The sequence below is a fragment of the Punctularia strigosozonata genome (genome assembly GCF_000264995.1).
Source record: "Punctularia strigosozonata HHB-11173 SS5 unplaced genomic scaffold PUNSTscaffold_1, whole genome shotgun sequence".
In the NCBI taxonomy this organism is placed as follows: domain Eukaryota; kingdom Fungi; phylum Basidiomycota; class Agaricomycetes; order Corticiales; family Punctulariaceae; genus Punctularia; species Punctularia strigosozonata.
The window spans coordinates 4,376,778-4,394,724 of NW_006767433.1; the positions used below are offsets into that span (position 1 = coordinate 4,376,778).

The following is a 17,947-nucleotide window of genomic DNA, read 5'->3' on the forward strand; positions in this document are numbered from 1 at the left end:
CGAGATAGGATTTGGCGCATTTCGAGCAGTTTCTCGGAACTTTGGGCGTATCGTGCGACATCGAGAAAAGAAACCAATCGCGACAAGTGACTGTGGTCCTGGGTTGCGTCCTCTTGGTTGGGTGGCCGATACGTGCACGTGTTTGCCGTACTCAACGCCAAAAACGATGCTTCGAAGAGTGCGTGCTCCGTGACCAGCGCCAACTCAGGATATATTGTCCCGCGCTCTCCATGCAAGTATACGATCTGGGCCGAAGCTTGGCAACCCTATTCCTCTATGTGTCAGGCGCATCTCTTGCGGCGTGAAGGGTATGAACTCCGGAGACATCTCTGAATCGCAACGGTGATGTCGCATCCTGACTTCGGCCTGTGGTCAGATCCGGAGCAACTGCTATTCTTTGGCTGTTTGAGCTCGAACTAGGCTCGATACCACCCGCCTCGGTGTGATGGAGGAAAAGTATATCTCTGCACAATATCACCCCCCTTCCCGTGCAGAGAGGTCTGGCCTGGCGAGTCTAAGCTCGAACAGACCTTGATCGTCTGAACGAGTCGCGCTTACTGGGCCATAGCCCTTATCTCTTCTCTTGCTTTTCCCTGCCGAAGCATGTCGCCCGCCACGCCGCTACCACGTTCCCTGCTACGCTTCTGGTTCTGGGCCAAACATAACGCCTTCCCTCGACGGCTGCGACTGTCAGCCGACGCCTGTATAGGAAGATTGGCTGCTTGGGACGCATTGCGTGCGATCTGCTAGAAGTCGCTCCACCCACGTCCCACATCACTTACCTAATTCCGAGATAAACAGCTCTTGCGGCGGTCCTGCAGTCGCCGCGAATGTGGAGCTATACGCGTTCTCTTCAGATGAAACACAGTGCAAGTCTACTTGAATAGCTCATGACGCCCATCTAAGCTTTTGTCCGGCACTCGTCATCCTCGGGATGGCCTCACTGAATCTTCGACGGCCCCAGTGCCACCCAATGCCAAAGCTGGCGTCGGCCACGCCTTGGATGCGTGTAGTGCAGACGTGATCACAGGGGGGCCCTCCGCATGCTTCGGATATCAGCGGTCAATGATGGCCCGGTCGCTCAAATACAACTCGCGGGTAATGACCTAAAGATTCTACTCCGGCAAGGATCGCCCACCGAGGTCCATCACCTACAACAACCACCTCTCCAGAGACCTTCCTCTCCTGTTCTGACGTTTCCTGCTCCCCACTCCCCCAGATCCCTCGGCAATGGCGACGATGCTTCCCCTTGCCCCGCTCATGCCGGTCGCACCCTCTCTCATGGACTTTGCCGCCGCGCCGGCGAGCAGCGCCGGATCCGAGTTTGAAATCGAACACGCGAGTCCGAGGAAGTCGTCACGCTCATCGCGTACACTAGCACGACGATCACCAACGGAAACCGGCGTGGACTATGAACAACTGCTACAGACATCGATCGATCGGCTCCTCTTGGCTAAATCGCGACCGTTCTGCGTATCCGGACAGATACCCATCGACCCCTCAAGCTTGGTCTTGTTTTTCCGATCTCAGGTAAGGTCCATTCCCCACATCACACCGTGTACTGCAGCTGACTTCGATATTAGGGCGGCGTCAGCCACTCCCTCCTTTTTCCGATCAACGTTGACGAAGACACTCCTCCCGCTTTGGATGTCCTGATATCGACGTGTCAGCATCAATCACGGGCGATCTATGGCAACACTGCGGCGCTCGACCCTCTCGTCTACCCCGCAGATCTCCCTATCAGTGCGACTCTCGACATTGCCAGCCACCCTGTCCTCGACGCCGTCCGGAACACGCTCCTCCCCGCGCTCCCGGTGGGACACTATCTCACCGTCGCCCGCGACAAGCTGGAGTTGGTCGTCGCTGGCGCTCGCACCGCGCCAGGCGCCACCTCGCGCGCCAACGACGGCCGATACGCGACACTTGTCGTCACACTCCCTGTACGCTTCCGCGGCGGCGGCATGATCGTGCGCAGCGGCGACGGTGCTGAGGAGGCTTTCCCCGGCAACGGCGGCAAGAGCCCCGAGCTTGAGTGGATAGCGATTCTCGGCGACTGCGACTACGAGATCGAGTCGGTGAAGCGCGGATGTCGGATGATGATGACGTACGCGATACAGCTGAAGAGCTATGGGCCGGCAGGCATCCAGCCGAATCCCCTCATCACGCCGAGCGACGCACTGCTCGATGCGCTATCTCCGGTGCTGCAGATGTCGCGGGGACGCAAGATCGCGTTCTACCTCACGAACGAGTATAATGTTAGCCCAGCAGAAGTACTCGCAGATTCCATTGTACCATTGGTGAGCTTCTATTGTTCTTGGGGTCCTATTGGACAGAACTGACAACCACGCATAGCTGAAGGGCGGCGATTCCCTCTTGTATCATGCTATCAAGATCTACAACCTTATCCCCGAGCTACGATGGACCGCAGGCGGTTACATATGGCCCGTAGACCGAACGGTCGAAGTCAGCACGGGAAACAGTTCCCCCCTTACCGAGCAGATGGCCGCGCTCAAGCTGAACGAGCTGTTGAACCGCCGGTCGTCGGCGCCAGCGATACCCGCCGTCCGTGGGCCCTTCAGCGCCTACGCTGGCTCCACCGCCGCGTCCGTCGCGTCCCAGCAGGATGATACTGTCGCCGATCTACGGTCGCGAGCTGAGGGAGGAGGCGCTGTAACGCTCGCGGACGCCAACATTGCGATCATGGCGTCCGGGCCACCGGGGCAGGTTGGCAAGGTCCGAGTGCCCTTCGTCGGGTCGAACGGCGAGCTGGAGAAACTCGTCGTCAACGTTCTCTTGGTCATGTATGTTCCGTGATTGTACCATACCGCATTGTATCCGTAGTTTTCCAGCATTATGGGATGGGGTCATTCTCCTGGCGTACACACGGCTATGAAGGATCACGTATGTCACCGGATCTGGCATTAACAACGGCGAATGCGATAAATAATACAACTACGGTAAAGGAGAGCGTTTCGTAGGCTAGGAAAGCAACTGATTTTCGGTATTGAAGTGTCTATTACTGCCCGCAAGTCCCAAGATTATCCCAGCTACGAGCCCCAGGAAAGCGACCGTATAACGGCCTATGCACACGATTATGACTTGTAGCTCATGGCGTCTCGGTCGTCTGACGAAATCCGTGCAAATTCAAGACAAAGCCGGAACACGTAGGCTGCAGCGCATGTTCATCAGCAAAGTGAAAGAGACGACAGAAATGGGCAAATGCTCACCTTCCATGTCGACCTCTCGGCCGATGGTCCGTTTCCATTGCTTGCCAGCGCGCGCAATGCGCCTCAATCGTTTGTCGCCATCTGTAGGACGATACGGGTCCGGCGGCGTGTAGGTCGCGCTTGCGTTCGCTGCCAACGCGGCTGCCTCCGTCGGGCCAGAGAAGAACGCATGGATGTTGTACACCTCCTGGTAGAAAGGCGAGAGCGGAATGAAGTGCAGCCAGGGCTGGATCCAGTCCGAGTAGAACTCTTCGTATATTGTCGCCTTGAGCGCGGCGCTGTCGCTCTCGAGGATGGCGAAGAATTTGGCAGAGTAGCCCATGCCGTCCATGTCGAGCAAGTACTTGTGCCGCCAGTGCTCGCCGAGGCTGACCGCGTCGTCCCAGCGATGGTCCGCGTGCAGCGCCTCGAGGCCACCGGGGTACACGTCTGCGTACACGTCCTTGACGAAGGCAGCGTCCATGATTTCCTTGTTGAGTTCGCCGATCGGGACGTGGGCGGAGACCCAGTTGCTGGACGAGGGCGGGTCGGCGAAGACGAGGGACGTGTTGGACGTCGAGTTCGAGCTGGACATGCGCAAGAAGCGGTGTCGGTGGAACTGGTGCGCATGGCCCGGAGGGTTTCCACCCCCTCCCGTAGTTGGCCCGCGCCAGTAGATCTTGTTCGTCTTCAGTTCCCAAGGCGTCTCGGTATCGTCGTGCTCCTTCACGACCAGGTTGACCGGGTCGAAGCCGTACGTGTGCCGGAACGTAGGCCAGTAGTAGTAGTGACTCGGGATGCGAATGTCGCTGAACCCGGGTGCGCGAGCGGCGGAGAAGATGGGGTACAGCCCAGTTATGGTACGCCAGTCGGAGAAGAAGTGACCTTGGGTGTAATGCGCCCACGGGATCTGACAGAACGAAGTGATCGAGTCGCCGGGGTGGAACTGGAGGGTCGTTTTGAGGGAGGGGGTGGAGTTGGTGACGAGGTTTGAGGGTCGGAGTGCGGAGTAGAGCTTGCGTGATGGCGAGGAGGGGTCGCACGAACGACGGAAAGCTTCCCAAACGTTCCCATCGCCGCGCCAGTCTGGTATCAACTCTTGGTATGAGGGGGAGGCAGGGTGTGCGGCGGGATCTTCGCGGTGGTCCCAAGGGACGAGGACGCGGCCTTCACCGCGGGAGTTGACGGGCATGATCATATCCGGGAGCTGCAGACGGTTAGCAGAGCATAGAATAGAAGATTGATGACGCATACCAGATGCGCGTGTCGCTTCACTAGTGAAACGAAGGCAGCTGCTCGGCCTTGGATATCCTCGGAATCGGCACCAGCTTGGGCGTTAAACGCGTCCGCCTGTCCGTTCATTATGCGTACGAGGTTGATGAAGGGGAATCGTCCGGCCTAAGGATGTCGAATGAGCGCCTGGACCAGACGAGAACCGGAAGCGTACCTCGGCAGCCCTGTCCCGTACTTGCCGCCCCGTCAAAGCCCAAAACGGCTCGAGGTCCGCGACGAGTCCGTCATACTCGTCCACGAGCTTCACTCCGTTCTCCTGCGCGAAAGCCCACCATGCGTCGAAACCGAGCGGCGGGTCGCGCTTGTACCGCCGCCGGTACTCTGCCACGGCGGCTTTGAGGGTGCGGCTCTGTTTCGAGAGTTTCGTTCGAAACCTGGCTTCCGCGTCCGCCATGAGCCTCGGGATCGGGTGCCCTGGGATCACGCTCTTCGAGGAAGACAGGATGGACGTGGTATCGGCGTTGTCGGTGCCCCATGAGGAGATGGCGTTGGTGCGGGCGCGGTAGGCGGCGTAGGAGCCGGCCTGGAGGAAGACGACGCCGATGAGGAACCAGGCGACGAGCCCGCGCGAGCGACGGGGACGGTCGGCGTCCTGGCTTTCGGGGTTGCCCATGCTGAGCAGAGGGCGGGGAGGAGTGGAAAGGGAGGGCGCGCTAGATGGGATGCGCAGAGATTCGAGAGCCCGTGTCAGGCACGGCGGCGTTCTATTCCGGACTTCGACCACAATCGTTTGCGCCTTGAAAGCTTGAACACCGACTACATACCACCTTGTCCGATCGGTCTACCGATACATCTATATACCGTCGTCGCATCGCCCTCAACTTTGCTCGTGTGTCTGGAGCAAAGACGTGAATTGCTCGGGCTTCATCTGTTTGTGCCCCTTGTCCGCACGCTGCAAGAACGGCTGGGCCTGGATGGAGTTAGAGCGACCCGTGGCCTGAATTCAACTCAATAACGCGCGTTCTCTGGCTTTCACAATAGTCGACGGCTCGGAGTCCAGTAAAGTCTCGCATATATACCTACTTCACCGTACGACGTACGGAGGTCGATCTTTGCGTTCACCGTCAGTCTTCTGCGTCGTTTAGCTCCCCAGGCGCTGTCAGGCGTGAGGCCCTTGCATCTGGATGAGTCCATTTTCCTGCCTGTTTTTGTTGGGTCGCGCCTACATTCGACCGATGCTGTCCGCCGTGTGAGAGACTGAGCATATCTTCGAGATCTGGTGCGGCTGCAATTGACTCTATGGATCTCCGCGAATGACTACCCCTGCAAGCAGATACTGAGCCAAAGTCCCCACGAGCCGTCTGTTCGAAAGTCGATCGTTAAACTTTGGATGCATCCGTCCGTCGTCCGGCGACTCGAGATCATGGCCGACCAACGAGCGGCATCAACACCAGAATGAAAAGGGAGCAGCGAGCCATCCCGAATCAAAGCTCGCACACCCAGCGCCCTTGGTTGATCTTGCATCATAGGCGCTGGTCATCCGGTCACCCGATCTCGTTCCCCAGAACGTATCGGCTGCTTCGAGGTCCGTTATTGGTTCTGGAAGTGCTCTCGGTCGCTTGATCTCATGTTTATGACTATCGATCTTCCCATCTGCTACATTATCTAGTCCATTACGCAGCATTACGCTGCTCATCTGCATCTTCTGCGCGCGACTACTGTTTGAAACATGAAACCGAGCACGTTGCCTGCCGCCGCTCCATCGCCGTTAGTGTGAAGCTTGAGTACGGAGTTCCTCTGCGGTCTTTACTCCGTTGGAGCTGAACTCCGGCCAGTTTTCGTATTGCAGGGTGCCGTCTCGACCATCCCGATATCCACGGGCTGACAGTGAGATGTGTGTATGTCTCGCGCGCCGTGGTTGTCATAACAAGGTTGTCGCAGCTCGGAGGCACGGACCTGACTTCATCGTTCAGGGGGGAGATCCGAACGGTCCGCGCACGTGACCGGTGGTGATAACGGCCTCGTTGCTTCCGGCTTGCAATGGTTGCATCTCCTGTCTCAACTCTACCTTAAGTCGACGCCCGCCCTCGGCCTGGGCTGTCTGACCAGAATTGCCCGTTCGCACTCGTACGCGTGCATCAGCGCCCCGTGCGTGGCCACACACACCCTCGCGTGACGCGCGCCGCGTCCCCGGTCGTCTGGCCGTCATCATTTATAAACCACCGGGCGAGCACCCGCCAGTCCTACATATGGTCCCAATATCGACAATTGGTCTTGGTAAGTGTCTGATCTGCCGTCTGTCTGCGCTGTCCATCTCCGGCGCTGGCACTGGTCCTGCCACAAGCGCCGACCTGCACAGCTTTGCTGAGCTAATGCACAGGAGCGCGGCGATGTGTACCGGCGCCGGCAGGTCGCAGTCCATAATCAAGTTTCGTGGCTGACGACTCCTTTTGTGATTCCCCCCCTCTATTAAAGCCCAACCGTTCACGTCGTGTACTCGGTCCTACGCCGCCATAGTGCACCTTCATCGCGAACACCACACCGCTCTCCGATAGACCCCACCGGACACGCACGAACGATGGTCTCGTCGAATACACCTCACCATGCCCCCCTGCCCGTCTCTGCCTCGTCCTCGTACCAGGGCGACAGGCCGCCCGCGACGATCGCGGAGCTCGCCGAACGGGCGCAGCGCGACCTCTGGGACCCGTCCAAGGACCTCAAGCACTGGCTTCGCGTCGGCCAGCGCTATCGCATGAACGGAAAGAAGTACGCGGAAGAGGGCGATCTCGAGAACGCGTTCGTCGAATTCGCGCGCGCGGCGACGATCGTGCTCCAGAAGCTACCCACCCACCGGGACTACAAGACGCAGCTGTCGAGCCCGCAACGGAACAACCTCGGACTGGTAAGAAGTCGTTCTATGCGCTCGCGTACGGGCTTCGGAGGAGCGGTTTCGGCTGACGGCGACCGACAGAATGGGCAGGATATCCTGGACAATCTGAGCAAGCTCAAGCCGACCTTGGTGGAACGGTATGAGGAATGGCAGAGGCGGTATGGAAACAGTGTTACATCGGCGATCCAGGCTGTTGAACCCACCGGTGGGATCAGCAGGGGGCAGTCGCGGCAGGACGATCAGCGGAGAGAAGCGGAGGAGCCGTCGAGACGCCAGCGAGAGAAGAGTAGGGATAATGTTCCGAGACACCCACGAGAGAAGAGTAGGGAGGATGGGCAGAGGGTGGACGAGACAAGGCGTACCGCCGCCATGCAGGAGGCGCGTCGGGCGGCGGAGCATATGGCGCCGCCGAGTAGGCAGTACGAGCAGTCCGGAAGGCCGTCTGCAGAACCTCTGTCTCGAGAGCGCTCTCGCGGAGCTTCAGACGAAGAAGCTCTGCGGGCGAGACTGGGTGGGATGCAACTATCGCGATCATCTCAACAGGCGGAGGCGTATCCTGCAACCAACGGTGACGCTCGCGCGGTGCCTTACCGATCTCGGTCTAGTCAAGGCTCCGAGGAAGCGGCGAGGAGACAGCAAGGGCAGCAGGCGGAGATGCTCAGGCGGGAGGAGGACATCAGGCGGAAACGGGAGGCAGACGCGCAGCGAAGGGCGGAACGTGACGGGATCCTGCAAAGACAGCAGGAGGCGGAAGCGGCGTCTCGGAGAGCTCGGAGAAGTCGGTCACCCTCACCATTGCCCCCGCCTGCACTGCAGCCGCACGCTGCATCAGCGCGTATGCCAGAACCCCAACCTGTACCATCGTATGCACAAGCAGAAGATCGCCGCGCGCAGCAGCAAGATGGATACGGGCGTTGGATGCCCGAGGCGGAAGCGGCGCAGCGCTATGCTCGTGAAATGCCGCAACCACAGTCGAGCGGTACTGCTGGGCTCTCTCGTCAGAACACCATGCCGGCAGAGACCCAGGTCCGGCGACTGCCTGTCACACCGGACCTGAAACAACGCCAGGAGTATCAGCGCCGCCCGCTGGGCCCTTCGGCGACGGCTTCGCAACTGCGACCGGAGGGCATCGCTTTCTTGCCATTGGAGAGTCCGACCAAGTACGAGGACGATACCGATCGTGAATCTGTAGCTGAAGAGCGGCCTAACGCGTTTGGCCGGCAGCAGCCAGAAGGGAAGCACAGGAGCCGCACACCTGCAAGATCGTGAGTGGTTCATTAATCGACGTATGACAACGCGACTGACACGCGTTTTAGGTCCTCGTATCCCCCACCGATGACGACCACTTCGCCCGCTCCCCCGGAGTTTGGCCATGTACAATACCCAACGCTGATGACCCATCACCAGTTGAAGCAAGGTTATTCTCCCTCTCTCCAGTCCATGTTCGCACCAACAAGTGGTTCAGTTCCGCTCTCAAATTCGTCGCTGTTGCTCGGGCCCCAACCCTCAGGCCTGTACCCACCCGCCGGGGGCATGTACGGCAACGTATATAATCAACCGCAGTCTGCAAGCCACGCGTACAACGCCGGTAGACCGCCACCAGTGCCGCCCCCGCCCTTGAGCAATGGCAGGACAGGCATGGGCCGGCCATCGTCCTACGGAATCGAGTATCCGCAACCACCGGCGCATTCACACCCGCATCAGCATATGGGGCCGCCTCCGCCTCCGGTGCCCGCACCCGTCTCACGCATTGAGTCGGGCAAACGTGAAGATCCCGTGAAGCGAGAACTCAGGACGGTGTCGCTGCCGCGCGAGTGTTTGCCACGGTTCTTGGCAATCGCATCCATCAACACCTCGAAGAACAAGGAGACGTGTGGATTGCTCTTGGGGAAGGACAAGGGTCAGAAGTATGTCGTGACGACACTCTTGATCCCGAAGCAGCATTCGACCAGTGATACGTGTACGATGGACGAGGAAGAGTTGGTGCTGCAGTTTACGGAGGAGCGGGGGCTGATCACGCTTGGATGGGTAAGCCATATACAGGTCAGATCGATGGCGTACTGATCATAGCCTTGCAGATACACACGCACCCGTCACAGTCGTGCTTCATGTCCTCCGTGGACCTACATACACATTCCGGTTTTCAGCGCATGTTACCCGAATCATTCGCCGTTGTTTGTGCCCCAAAGTTCACCCCCAGGTACGCACGTCGCCTTTTGGACCTAGGGCGGCGTCCGCTGACGACCTTCATCCGCAGTTTTGGGATCTTTCGTTTGACCGATCCCCCCGGTCTGCAAACGATCCTTGATTGTACTGCCAAAGAAGCGTTCCATCCGCACCCTGATGTACCTATTTATACGGTCAGTGGACTCCTCCTGCGCATGCCGTCTGAGATCTCTCTCTAATCGTGCTTTAGGACGCTGACAAGGGTCACGTCGTCATGAAGGACAATCCGTTAGAGATCGTCGACTTGCGCTGAGGCGCGCTGTATTGAACATCATGTAGTCTCTCTGTACTTTGCATTTTGCTGACTGCCACCGGAAATCATGCCCCCTGTACTATCGCAATAACAATATGCATTATGGATCCGTTCCGTGTATGTTTGTGACGAGTGTAAGCTCAGAGATTGATGGACTGAGGGAAGGTATAGCTCGCCACGTGGCCCGTGGGCTTACGCGAATACGGGGGCGCTGGTTGGCCCGGACGGTTCCGCCGCTGCTCTCAACGTCGACGACGACCGCCTCGTCTTTCCGCAACCCCCTCGCTCTCCCTTCGCTCTGCTCGACAGTGGCCTCCTACCCATGCTGCGGCTAGTCAAGCCCGCGACCAACGGGCTCCTCGGTAAAGCTGCCTGCGCCTCCTGCTCGACCCAGCCGGGTATGTCTCCCCCTCGTCCCCACATCGTGGTGCGCCAGCGACTGACGCTTTGTTCCCTAGCGCGGAGAACATTTACGTCGAGCCCGGCGCGAAAAGCAGACATCACCCTTACCGTCGACGGCAAGGAAGTTACGGTCCCCCAAGGTCCGTTGATGCGCCAAGTATAATTTTGCTAGTATTGACTGCGCGCGTTCGCAGGCTCGGCTTTGATCCAGGCATGCGAGGCGGCCGGCGCGACCATACCAAGGTGCGATGTAACGCTCGTGCACCTCTTATCATGCCTCATTCAGGCGGGTCCGCAGATTCTGTTACCATGACCGACTAGCGATTGCGGGCAACTGTCGGTACGCTCACGTTTCTTCATTCACTCCCTCAAAGCTCGACTCATATTCTTCTAGTATGTGCCTCGTCGAAGTGGAGCGGTCACCGAAACCTGTCGCCTCTTGCGCTATGCCTGCCATGCCGGGCTCGAAGGTCTGGACAAATACCCCATTAGTACACGAAGCACGGTACGTCGACAAACCGATGTTCCATATCCTCTTCCCTTACCCTGGAATAGGGAAGGCGTTATGGAATTCCTGCTTGCGAATCATCCATTGGACTGCCCCATCTGCGACCAAGGTGGAGAATGTGATTTGCAGGACCAGTCGATGCGATACGGCGCGGACCGCTCACGTTTCCACGAAATCACTGGAAAGCGGGCAGTGGAGAACAAAAACCTAGGGCCTCTTGTGAAGACGTCCATGAACCGCTGCATCCAGTGCACGCGTTGCATCCGGTTTGCGAACGAGGTAGCGGGAGTGGAAGAGCTGGGCTCTACCGGGCGAGGGAACGACATGCAGATCGGGATGTACGTGGAAAAGACGATGAACTCGGAGCTGTCGGGCAATGTCGTCGACCTATGTCCCGTTGGTGCGCTCACTAGCAAGCCGTACGCGTTCCACGCTCGTCCATGGGAACTGAAGAACACCGAGTCCATCGACGTTATGGACGCCGTCGGTTCGAACATTCGGGTGGACTCGCGTGGTGTGCAGGTGATGAGGATACAGCCGAGGACGAACGACGATGTCAACGAGGAGTGGATTAGCGACAAGACGCGTTACGCGTACGACGGCTTGCGCTTCCAGCGTCTGACGACACCTCTGATCAAGCAGGGCGACCGTTTCGTTCCCGCGGGATGGGAAGATGCTCTCGCCGCCATCGGCCAGGGTCTCGAGTCCTCTGGCGCGAAGGGCGACGAAATCCAGGCAGTCGCCGGTCACCTAGCGGACACCGAGTCGCTCGTGGCGCTCAAGGATCTCGTCAACCGCCTCGGCTCTGATAACCTCGCTCTTGACCAGACCGGCGGTACTGTCGCACCCGCTCACGGTGTTGACGTGCGGTCGAACTACCTCTTCAACGCCACCATCCCGGGTGTTGAGGCGGCCGATGTCATCCTTCTCGTCGGTACCAACCCACGGCACGAGGCGGCCGTCCTCAACTCGCGCATACGGAAGAGCTGGATACATACCGGCCTTGAGGTTGGTTTGATTGGCGAGCGGGCGGACACTGCATACGGTTACGATTACCTCGGTTCCGACGCGAAAGCCCTCGCGGACTTCATCGCTGGTAAGGGCAAGTTCGCGGAGAAGTTCAAGAACGCGAAGAAGCCTCTTATCATCGTCGGCAGCGCTGTCATCGAGAACACTGATGGTGCAGCGGTGTATAACGCTCTGGCCAAGTTCGTGGAGAAGAACAAGGATCGCCTAGTGTCCCCCGAATGGAACGGCTTCAGCGTCCTCCAGCGGGTATGTTATCGTTTGATCGCAAAGTCGGGGGATGCGTTCATCTGACTGTCAATCTATTGCTCAGGTTGCCTCGCGAGCTGCTGCTTACGACATCGGCTTCGTTCCGTCTAAGAAGGCGTCGTCAACGACGCCCAAGTTCATCTACCTGCTCAACGCCGATGAAGTCGACCCCAAGTCAATTCCTAAGGACGCTTTCGTTGTTTACCAGGGCCACCACGGCGACCTCGGCGCACAGCTGGCTGATGTCGTTCTCCCAGCGGCTGCCTACACCGAGAAATCGACGACCTGGGTCAACACCGAGGGTCGTGCGCAGCTAGGCCGGGCAGCCGTTCCTCCACCAGGTGCTTCCAGGGAGGACTGGAAAATCATCCGAGCGGTCTCCGAAGTCGTCGACGCTACACTACCATACGACGATGTTCTCAGCTTACGGGATCGCATGTGGGAAATCTCGCCATCACTGGTCCGATACGATGTTACCGAGCCCACCTCGACCTCTGTCGCCCTTGCCGGTCTAAAGACCATCGTGGACTCAACCGCGACGGCGAAGGTCACCGGGGCGCCGTTGCGCAAGCCGATCAGCAATTTCTACCAGACGGATCCCATATCACGAGCGTAAGTCATTCCAGTTCTCTGATTCTGTGTTGTTCAGCACTCATCGCCTTTGCTGCAGTTCCGTGACCATGGCCCAGTGTACGAAGGCATTCGTTCATGGGGAGAACTACGGGTTCGGTGATGTGAAGAAGGTGGAGGAGGCTGCGTTTGCATGATGCTGGTGTATATATATGAATCGAGACTCTGTAATAGAGGAAGGGCTTCATTATGCGCCTCGCGCTTAGCTAGAAGTTTTATTGCCCAGGTGTGTTACATGCTTGAACTTTTCTTGTTCTTCCAAGTTGACTTCACGTAACGTTCACGTGGATACGCTGGCCGGAGTGTCCGTCGCGGCCCGCTGCGAAGGCCACTCCATCCGGAGACACGGAATCTAACACGGAACCCTTGGCAAGACGCTCGCGATCAGCAGATAGTGAGCCCGTTATTGGTTCATGAAATTGCCGTTGGAGCCGAGAGGTGTTCGGTGACCGGTCGGGATTCAGTTCGCTCGCATCCTTCTATCCAGGAAAGACTCGACCTCCGCATTTTCACCGGACACTGGCATCACCATGGGCACGTAAATGGTCCGTCAACTTCCGCGTGATCGCTCCAAAGCGTTCGCGGGACTTGTTCGGAAAGCTTTCGAGTTTGCCATACTTAAGGAGAGCGGTATCAGAGTCCTTCGGTAGCGCTATAGGGTCGACGGCCAAGCATGCTTGCTCTTTACGTTGTTTTCTTGGCGACTGCCTTGTTCATATCGTCCGCATCTGCGGCACCCAAAGATCGTCGCTGCACTGGAACCATCTCTTCTCTGGACGACGTCTCCGCAGCAGTCAAATGCGTATGTGAGGACAGCTTGTTGAAGTGCACAATCTTATCCCTATGTCGTAGACTACCGTCAACATCAACGTATGTATGATCAATCCGTCCTGATGGACCTACTACATGCGTTTGTTCAGTCGTTCACCGTTCCTGCGGGTGAAACATTCAATCTAGACCTTGCCTCCGGGAGCACTGTCAACCTGCGTATGGGCGACCTGTTATCTTTGATATATAAAACTGATAACTGTTCCTAGTGGGCGATATTGTTTTCGGCAACGAGACCTGGGCGGGGCCATTGTTTCAAATTAGCGGAACAGGAATTACCTGTAAGTGCCTCTCTTGACTTCAGCGATGCTGCATGTTTGATGTTGCTTAGTCAACGGGAATGGTTAGTGATCATCGACATACGTCGAATAAGTCTAGCGTTATACCTGCTATATAGGACATACGTTCAACGGCAACGGTCCATTTTACTGGGTACTTTCTCAATCTTGGGTCAATCATTGTTCGCGCCTTGCGCTAAGCATGCTGTGCAGGACGGTCAAGGCGGCGGTGGGGTCACGAAGCCGGCACCGATGATGAAGTACGTAGACCACACGCCGGCTGCACCGAGCATATTGTTCCTAATATACCGATAGAATAAAGATATCCGGCACTTTCACTGCACGTATACAGAATCTTCCGTGCCATAACATAAGCCAAATAAATTTTTAAGAACGTCAAAGTGCTGAACTCGCCGATGCGTGTGTACAGCGTGTCTAACCCGGCTGCTCTCGTCATGTCAAAGCTGACTATCGATAACTGTCCGTGCTCCCTCACTGCATGAAATTTTTGCACGCTGACGAGCCACTTTCGACGTAGCATTGGGAGATCAAGCGAACGCCAACAGCGATGGCAAAGCTGCCGGTCACAATACGGATGGGTAATCAGAGCTCTGAGTGTTAAATTCTCCTGCTCATCACTCCCGTAGATTCGACTGCTCGACGCATGACTTGACAATTGAGGACTCGACTATCATGAACCAGGACGATTGCTTGGCGATTAACAAGGGTGAGCGGATTAGTTTGTGTATTTGATCCACGCATGGGCTAACGCTCACCAGGATCGAATATTGTCTTCCAGGTATCCACACTACTTACCAATCACTGCCCTATGCCAGATACTCACTAATTCTCAGAGGAACACATGCAGTGGCGGGCATGGTATCAGCATTGTAAGTGCAGACTTCAGGTCCTTCGACAAATCGCTCAAAGCTCGCCAGGGTTCGATCTCTAGCAATGCGACTGTCAGCGGTATTATCATCAAGGACAACACTATCAAGAACAAGTGCGTTACCACGGGCTGCTTTGTCTGTCTGCAGGCTTGCTAACTGGCCGATTGGCCCGCCAGTGATCAGGCACTCCGTATCAAGACGAAGTCGGATGCTACCGACGCTTCTGTTACAAATGTAACATATTCCGGGAATACCGCCACTGGTTGCAATAGATTCGGCGTCATCATTGACCAGGTGAAGATCATACCTGATTCAGGTGCTTCATCATTCACGCTAACCTTGCCATAGAGCTATCCTTCGACGCTCGGCACCCCAGGAACGGGTGTTATCATTTCCGTGAGTATCTGTGATGGTCTGCTTCTTCCTGTCTTAATATACGTACCTAGGATGTCAATTTCATCGGCGACACCAATAACATAGCCGTCGCCAGTGATGCTGTGCGTATCGCCCGACGGCTTCCTAGCATTTGCTATAACCTCATGGTCGTGTAGGTGCGGGTGGCCGTTAACTGCGGTTCCGGAAGCTGTACCGGTACATGGGACTGGTCGGCTTTGGAGGTTACCGGTGGTAAGGCCAGCGAGGTTACTGGGTTCAGTGGCATCGAGAACTGGAGCGACTAGAATGGTCTTTTTCACTCAAAGACATTCAAGGAGGAGAGCTGGGGCTGCGTTCGAGCCAGGCGTTCCGAGACATTAACGGGAAGTTCTGGAACGCTCGTGACTAATATCACGGGTACTAGTAGTAGTCACTGTACGGATATACGATTGCTTACCTGAAAGGATCATCTATTGATAACACGTCGTTTCAGTATCATAACGGCCAGTGGATCGCGCTGAAAGATGCGATGTCCAAAACGGTGTGAAAAATATGGACACTGGGAGGATTGAACTCCCGACCTCATGCAACCTCGCTCAGTGCGAAGCATGCGCGCTACCACTGTGCCAAGTGCCCGTTGCCTCGAATTGGCCTTAAACGTATATATCCAATATAAGCTTAAACACGTGATTCCATGCTACTGCGAAACTGGCAGCATCCGACGAAATGCAAGATCGTATTAACAGTACAACACCAAAGCTGCAGGCTAGATTGATTACAATCGCCTATACCATCCCCTAGTCGTTAAGGATATCATGAGCATATCCACCCTGTGATTTAGGCGTCTTGATGACAAGTTCTGCTTGCTGTCTGTAGTGATGAGGGGGTAGTTGTGAGATATATACTGATCATCCAAGCATATCACTGACAGCTTCAATCGCAGCAACAACTTCCTTGTTGCGTTCTGCATGTCGGCACTGCTCTGTATCGCTCTGGAAAACAGCGCAGAACGCGGATCAACTTCCTTGGCCTTCAGGATCTAGACGGTGCCGACCTTCAGCACATCCAAAGAACAAAGAAAAGCGTCCTGGCTGACCTTGTTCTGACTATCCACACGCGCTTTGATATCCCCGCTCTGTATCAAGGTGACCACCTGTTTCTCTGTCTCCTCGATAGGCCATCCAAATGCGTCTCCGATGCGCTCGAGTTTGAGCGAGGCAAAAGGCTGGAAAAATAGCACGAGCGCGCGGCTCCGGATAGCATGAGTGAGGTCTTGCACGTGCCCGGATAGATGAGGATCAAGGAGATGGCGGGTCTGCGTCAAGAATGTCAGTACAAGCGTAACCAACAACGACCACGTGCTCACAGAATATCTTTCGAGCAAGTCGAGCACGGTCTTAAAACGACTGTGCATCCAGGCTTCGAGCAGCTCTCGCACGTACGGCTCTTGTTCTATATACACGCCGAAGTTATCGTTGTCGAGAACCTGTGCTTTGATTGCGCCACGCGACAGGCTTGCCAACGCACATAGGGTGCCGTAGATCGCGATGTCAGAAGGCGAGACGAGCTGAAGGAAGATGTTTATGATCACGGCCCGCAAGGCATACATACTATTCGTGTGCTTACTGTCCCGTTCCACTCTGCCAAACTGCTAATAGGGCCCAGATGTAAAAACGAATTGGCAGCGCGCTCGTAGTTACCCGAGCTGAGCCTGCACAGGCCAGTGGCATACTGAAGTTTCGTCTGTACCTTCTCCTTGTCCGCGCTCCTCTTACTGGCTGCTGCGGCTTGGGAGCCGGGCGGAAGGGTTTGAGCTGCTGCAGCGCTGGAGGCTGCATCCTTCTTGTCCGTTGTCGCATGCACGGCTTCCATCGCCGCTTCTGCCTTGAAAACGTAAGTTGTTATGTGGGCATATGACCGGCGTTCGACGAGGAGCTACAGGGGAAAATATTTGCGCGTCAGAAGGAAGTGCGTCGGAACCTGCAGAAGGGGCTAACTTCGAGTGTGGAGATCGACATATCGAGGACATGTTGACTTGTCGTGCAGAACTCACGGCACTTGGTGTAGTGCTTTATCGCGTTGGATTGGTCGCCTACAGCACGATAATAATCCCCCAGATCGCGATGACCCATCTATAAGGTACATCAAACAATGATCCGAGAGAGAACCAACAGGCGAACACGCACTCGGATAGACTCCTTGATCATGTTGTTTGAGTACGTCTTTAGCTCAACCTCAAGCTTAGTCCGCTCAGCCTGGTTCTTCTGGTTGGTTTCTTCAATCCACCTAGTGTCAAGAGGTGCAAGCTCTTGCCATGGAGGGAGTTGCCCGCTGACACTGGCGGCGGCAGTTTCGTAGGCAGCTATGAGCGTCTGGTATATCGATGGGTCACGTCCCTGGTGTATATATTTCACTGCCAGTTGATAGGCTTGAGGTGCGAGGGTGGGACAGAGTCGGATTATGTGTAGTAAACGATCAATCGCAGTGCGCCCTGTGATGATACAATGTATGAGTATAACGATAGCTGAGGCAGCTCGGGTCGTACCTGTGTACCCGGTGATGTAGGAATCAAGGTCAAAGGGATGCGCATCGTCGACGGTAACTTGGATTCGCTTCTGGGTGGTCTGCTTAGGAGCAATCTCAATCTCGTCAACATCCTGCACGATATCCATTTCCATGGTGCCGTTTCCAGATGCGAATATCTTACGGATCGGCTGGCCATAATCATGAGACTGCGAGTAGAAATTCATATAGTCATGCGCTCACAGAGGTGGGATATGGTGCACAAGAGCGTCAGATGGCTGCTTATTATATGCGTAGCTTTGGTGGCAGGTGCAGCTCAACGTTGACGCCACACGTGAGGATGATATTCAACGATCGGGGACGACGACCTGAGTGATCGCCGCGCCTGGAGACAACGCTTCACTAGGAGATGAGTTGTAGTCCTGCGCGA

At 56.4% G+C, this 17,947-nt stretch overlaps 6 protein-coding genes and 1 non-coding gene across 7 annotated transcripts; 4 read left to right on the forward strand and 3 right to left on the reverse strand.

The window, feature by feature from the left end:
• Positions 1-1,281: 1,281 nt before the first annotated feature.
• PUNSTDRAFT_58544 (uncharacterized protein) lies at positions 1,282-2,814 on the forward strand (the record flags this gene model as incomplete). Its single annotated transcript, XM_007379505.1, has 3 exons — positions 1,282-1,530; positions 1,584-2,297; positions 2,353-2,814. 3 exons carry the CDS (start codon positions 1,282-1,284, stop codon positions 2,812-2,814), a joined length of 1,425 nt encoding a protein of 474 aa, XP_007379567.1.
• Positions 2,815-3,092: 278 nt separating this feature from the next.
• PUNSTDRAFT_58713 (uncharacterized protein) lies at positions 3,093-4,893 on the reverse strand (the record flags this gene model as incomplete). Its single annotated transcript, XM_007379506.1, has 4 exons — positions 3,093-3,169; positions 3,228-4,413; positions 4,461-4,604; positions 4,654-4,893. The coding sequence occupies 4 exons, from the start codon at positions 4,891-4,893 to the stop codon at positions 3,093-3,095; spliced, it is 1,647 nt and encodes a 548-aa protein (XP_007379568.1).
• Positions 4,894-9,036: 4,143 nt separating this feature from the next.
• PUNSTDRAFT_58345 (Mov34-domain-containing protein) lies at positions 9,037-9,808 on the forward strand (the record flags this gene model as incomplete). The annotated part of the gene is made up of 4 exons (XM_007379507.1): positions 9,037-9,357; positions 9,408-9,529; positions 9,587-9,689; positions 9,746-9,808. The coding sequence occupies 4 exons, from the start codon at positions 9,037-9,039 to the stop codon at positions 9,806-9,808; spliced, it is 609 nt and encodes a 202-aa protein (XP_007379569.1).
• A 400-nt stretch (positions 9,809-10,208) lies between these two features.
• Positions 10,209-12,760, forward strand: PUNSTDRAFT_59413 (NADH-quinone oxidoreductase; the record flags this gene model as incomplete). The annotated part of the gene is made up of 7 exons (XM_007379508.1): positions 10,209-10,350; positions 10,405-10,453; positions 10,509-10,550; positions 10,605-10,715; positions 10,766-11,993; positions 12,058-12,605; positions 12,664-12,760. The coding sequence occupies 7 exons, from the start codon at positions 10,209-10,211 to the stop codon at positions 12,758-12,760; spliced, it is 2,217 nt and encodes a 738-aa protein (XP_007379570.1).
• Positions 12,761-13,296: 536 nt separating this feature from the next.
• PUNSTDRAFT_57744 (endo-polygalacturonase PG1) lies at positions 13,297-15,299 on the forward strand (the record flags this gene model as incomplete). The annotated part of the gene is made up of 17 exons (XM_007379509.1): positions 13,297-13,425; positions 13,476-13,493; positions 13,544-13,610; positions 13,661-13,732; positions 13,783-13,794; positions 13,849-13,883; positions 13,943-13,993; positions 14,122-14,209; positions 14,268-14,328; positions 14,377-14,456; positions 14,509-14,528; positions 14,584-14,619; positions 14,668-14,732; positions 14,796-14,913; positions 14,968-15,015; positions 15,066-15,116; positions 15,171-15,299. 17 exons carry the CDS (start codon positions 13,297-13,299, stop codon positions 15,297-15,299), a joined length of 1,080 nt encoding a protein of 359 aa, XP_007379571.1.
• Positions 15,300-15,547: 248 nt separating this feature from the next.
• Positions 15,548-15,630, reverse strand: PUNSTDRAFT_t9. Its single transcript has one exon. It is a non-coding gene; the product is annotated as a tRNA-Ala (tRNA).
• A 161-nt stretch (positions 15,631-15,791) lies between these two features.
• Positions 15,792-17,666, reverse strand: PUNSTDRAFT_56670 (uncharacterized protein; the record flags this gene model as incomplete). The annotated part of the gene is made up of 8 exons (XM_007379510.1): positions 15,792-15,864; positions 15,924-16,033; positions 16,091-16,309; positions 16,361-16,561; positions 16,621-16,929; positions 16,992-17,126; positions 17,181-17,485; positions 17,540-17,666. 8 exons carry the CDS (start codon positions 17,664-17,666, stop codon positions 15,792-15,794), a joined length of 1,479 nt encoding a protein of 492 aa, XP_007379572.1.
• Between the last annotated feature and the right edge of the window lie 281 nt (positions 17,667-17,947).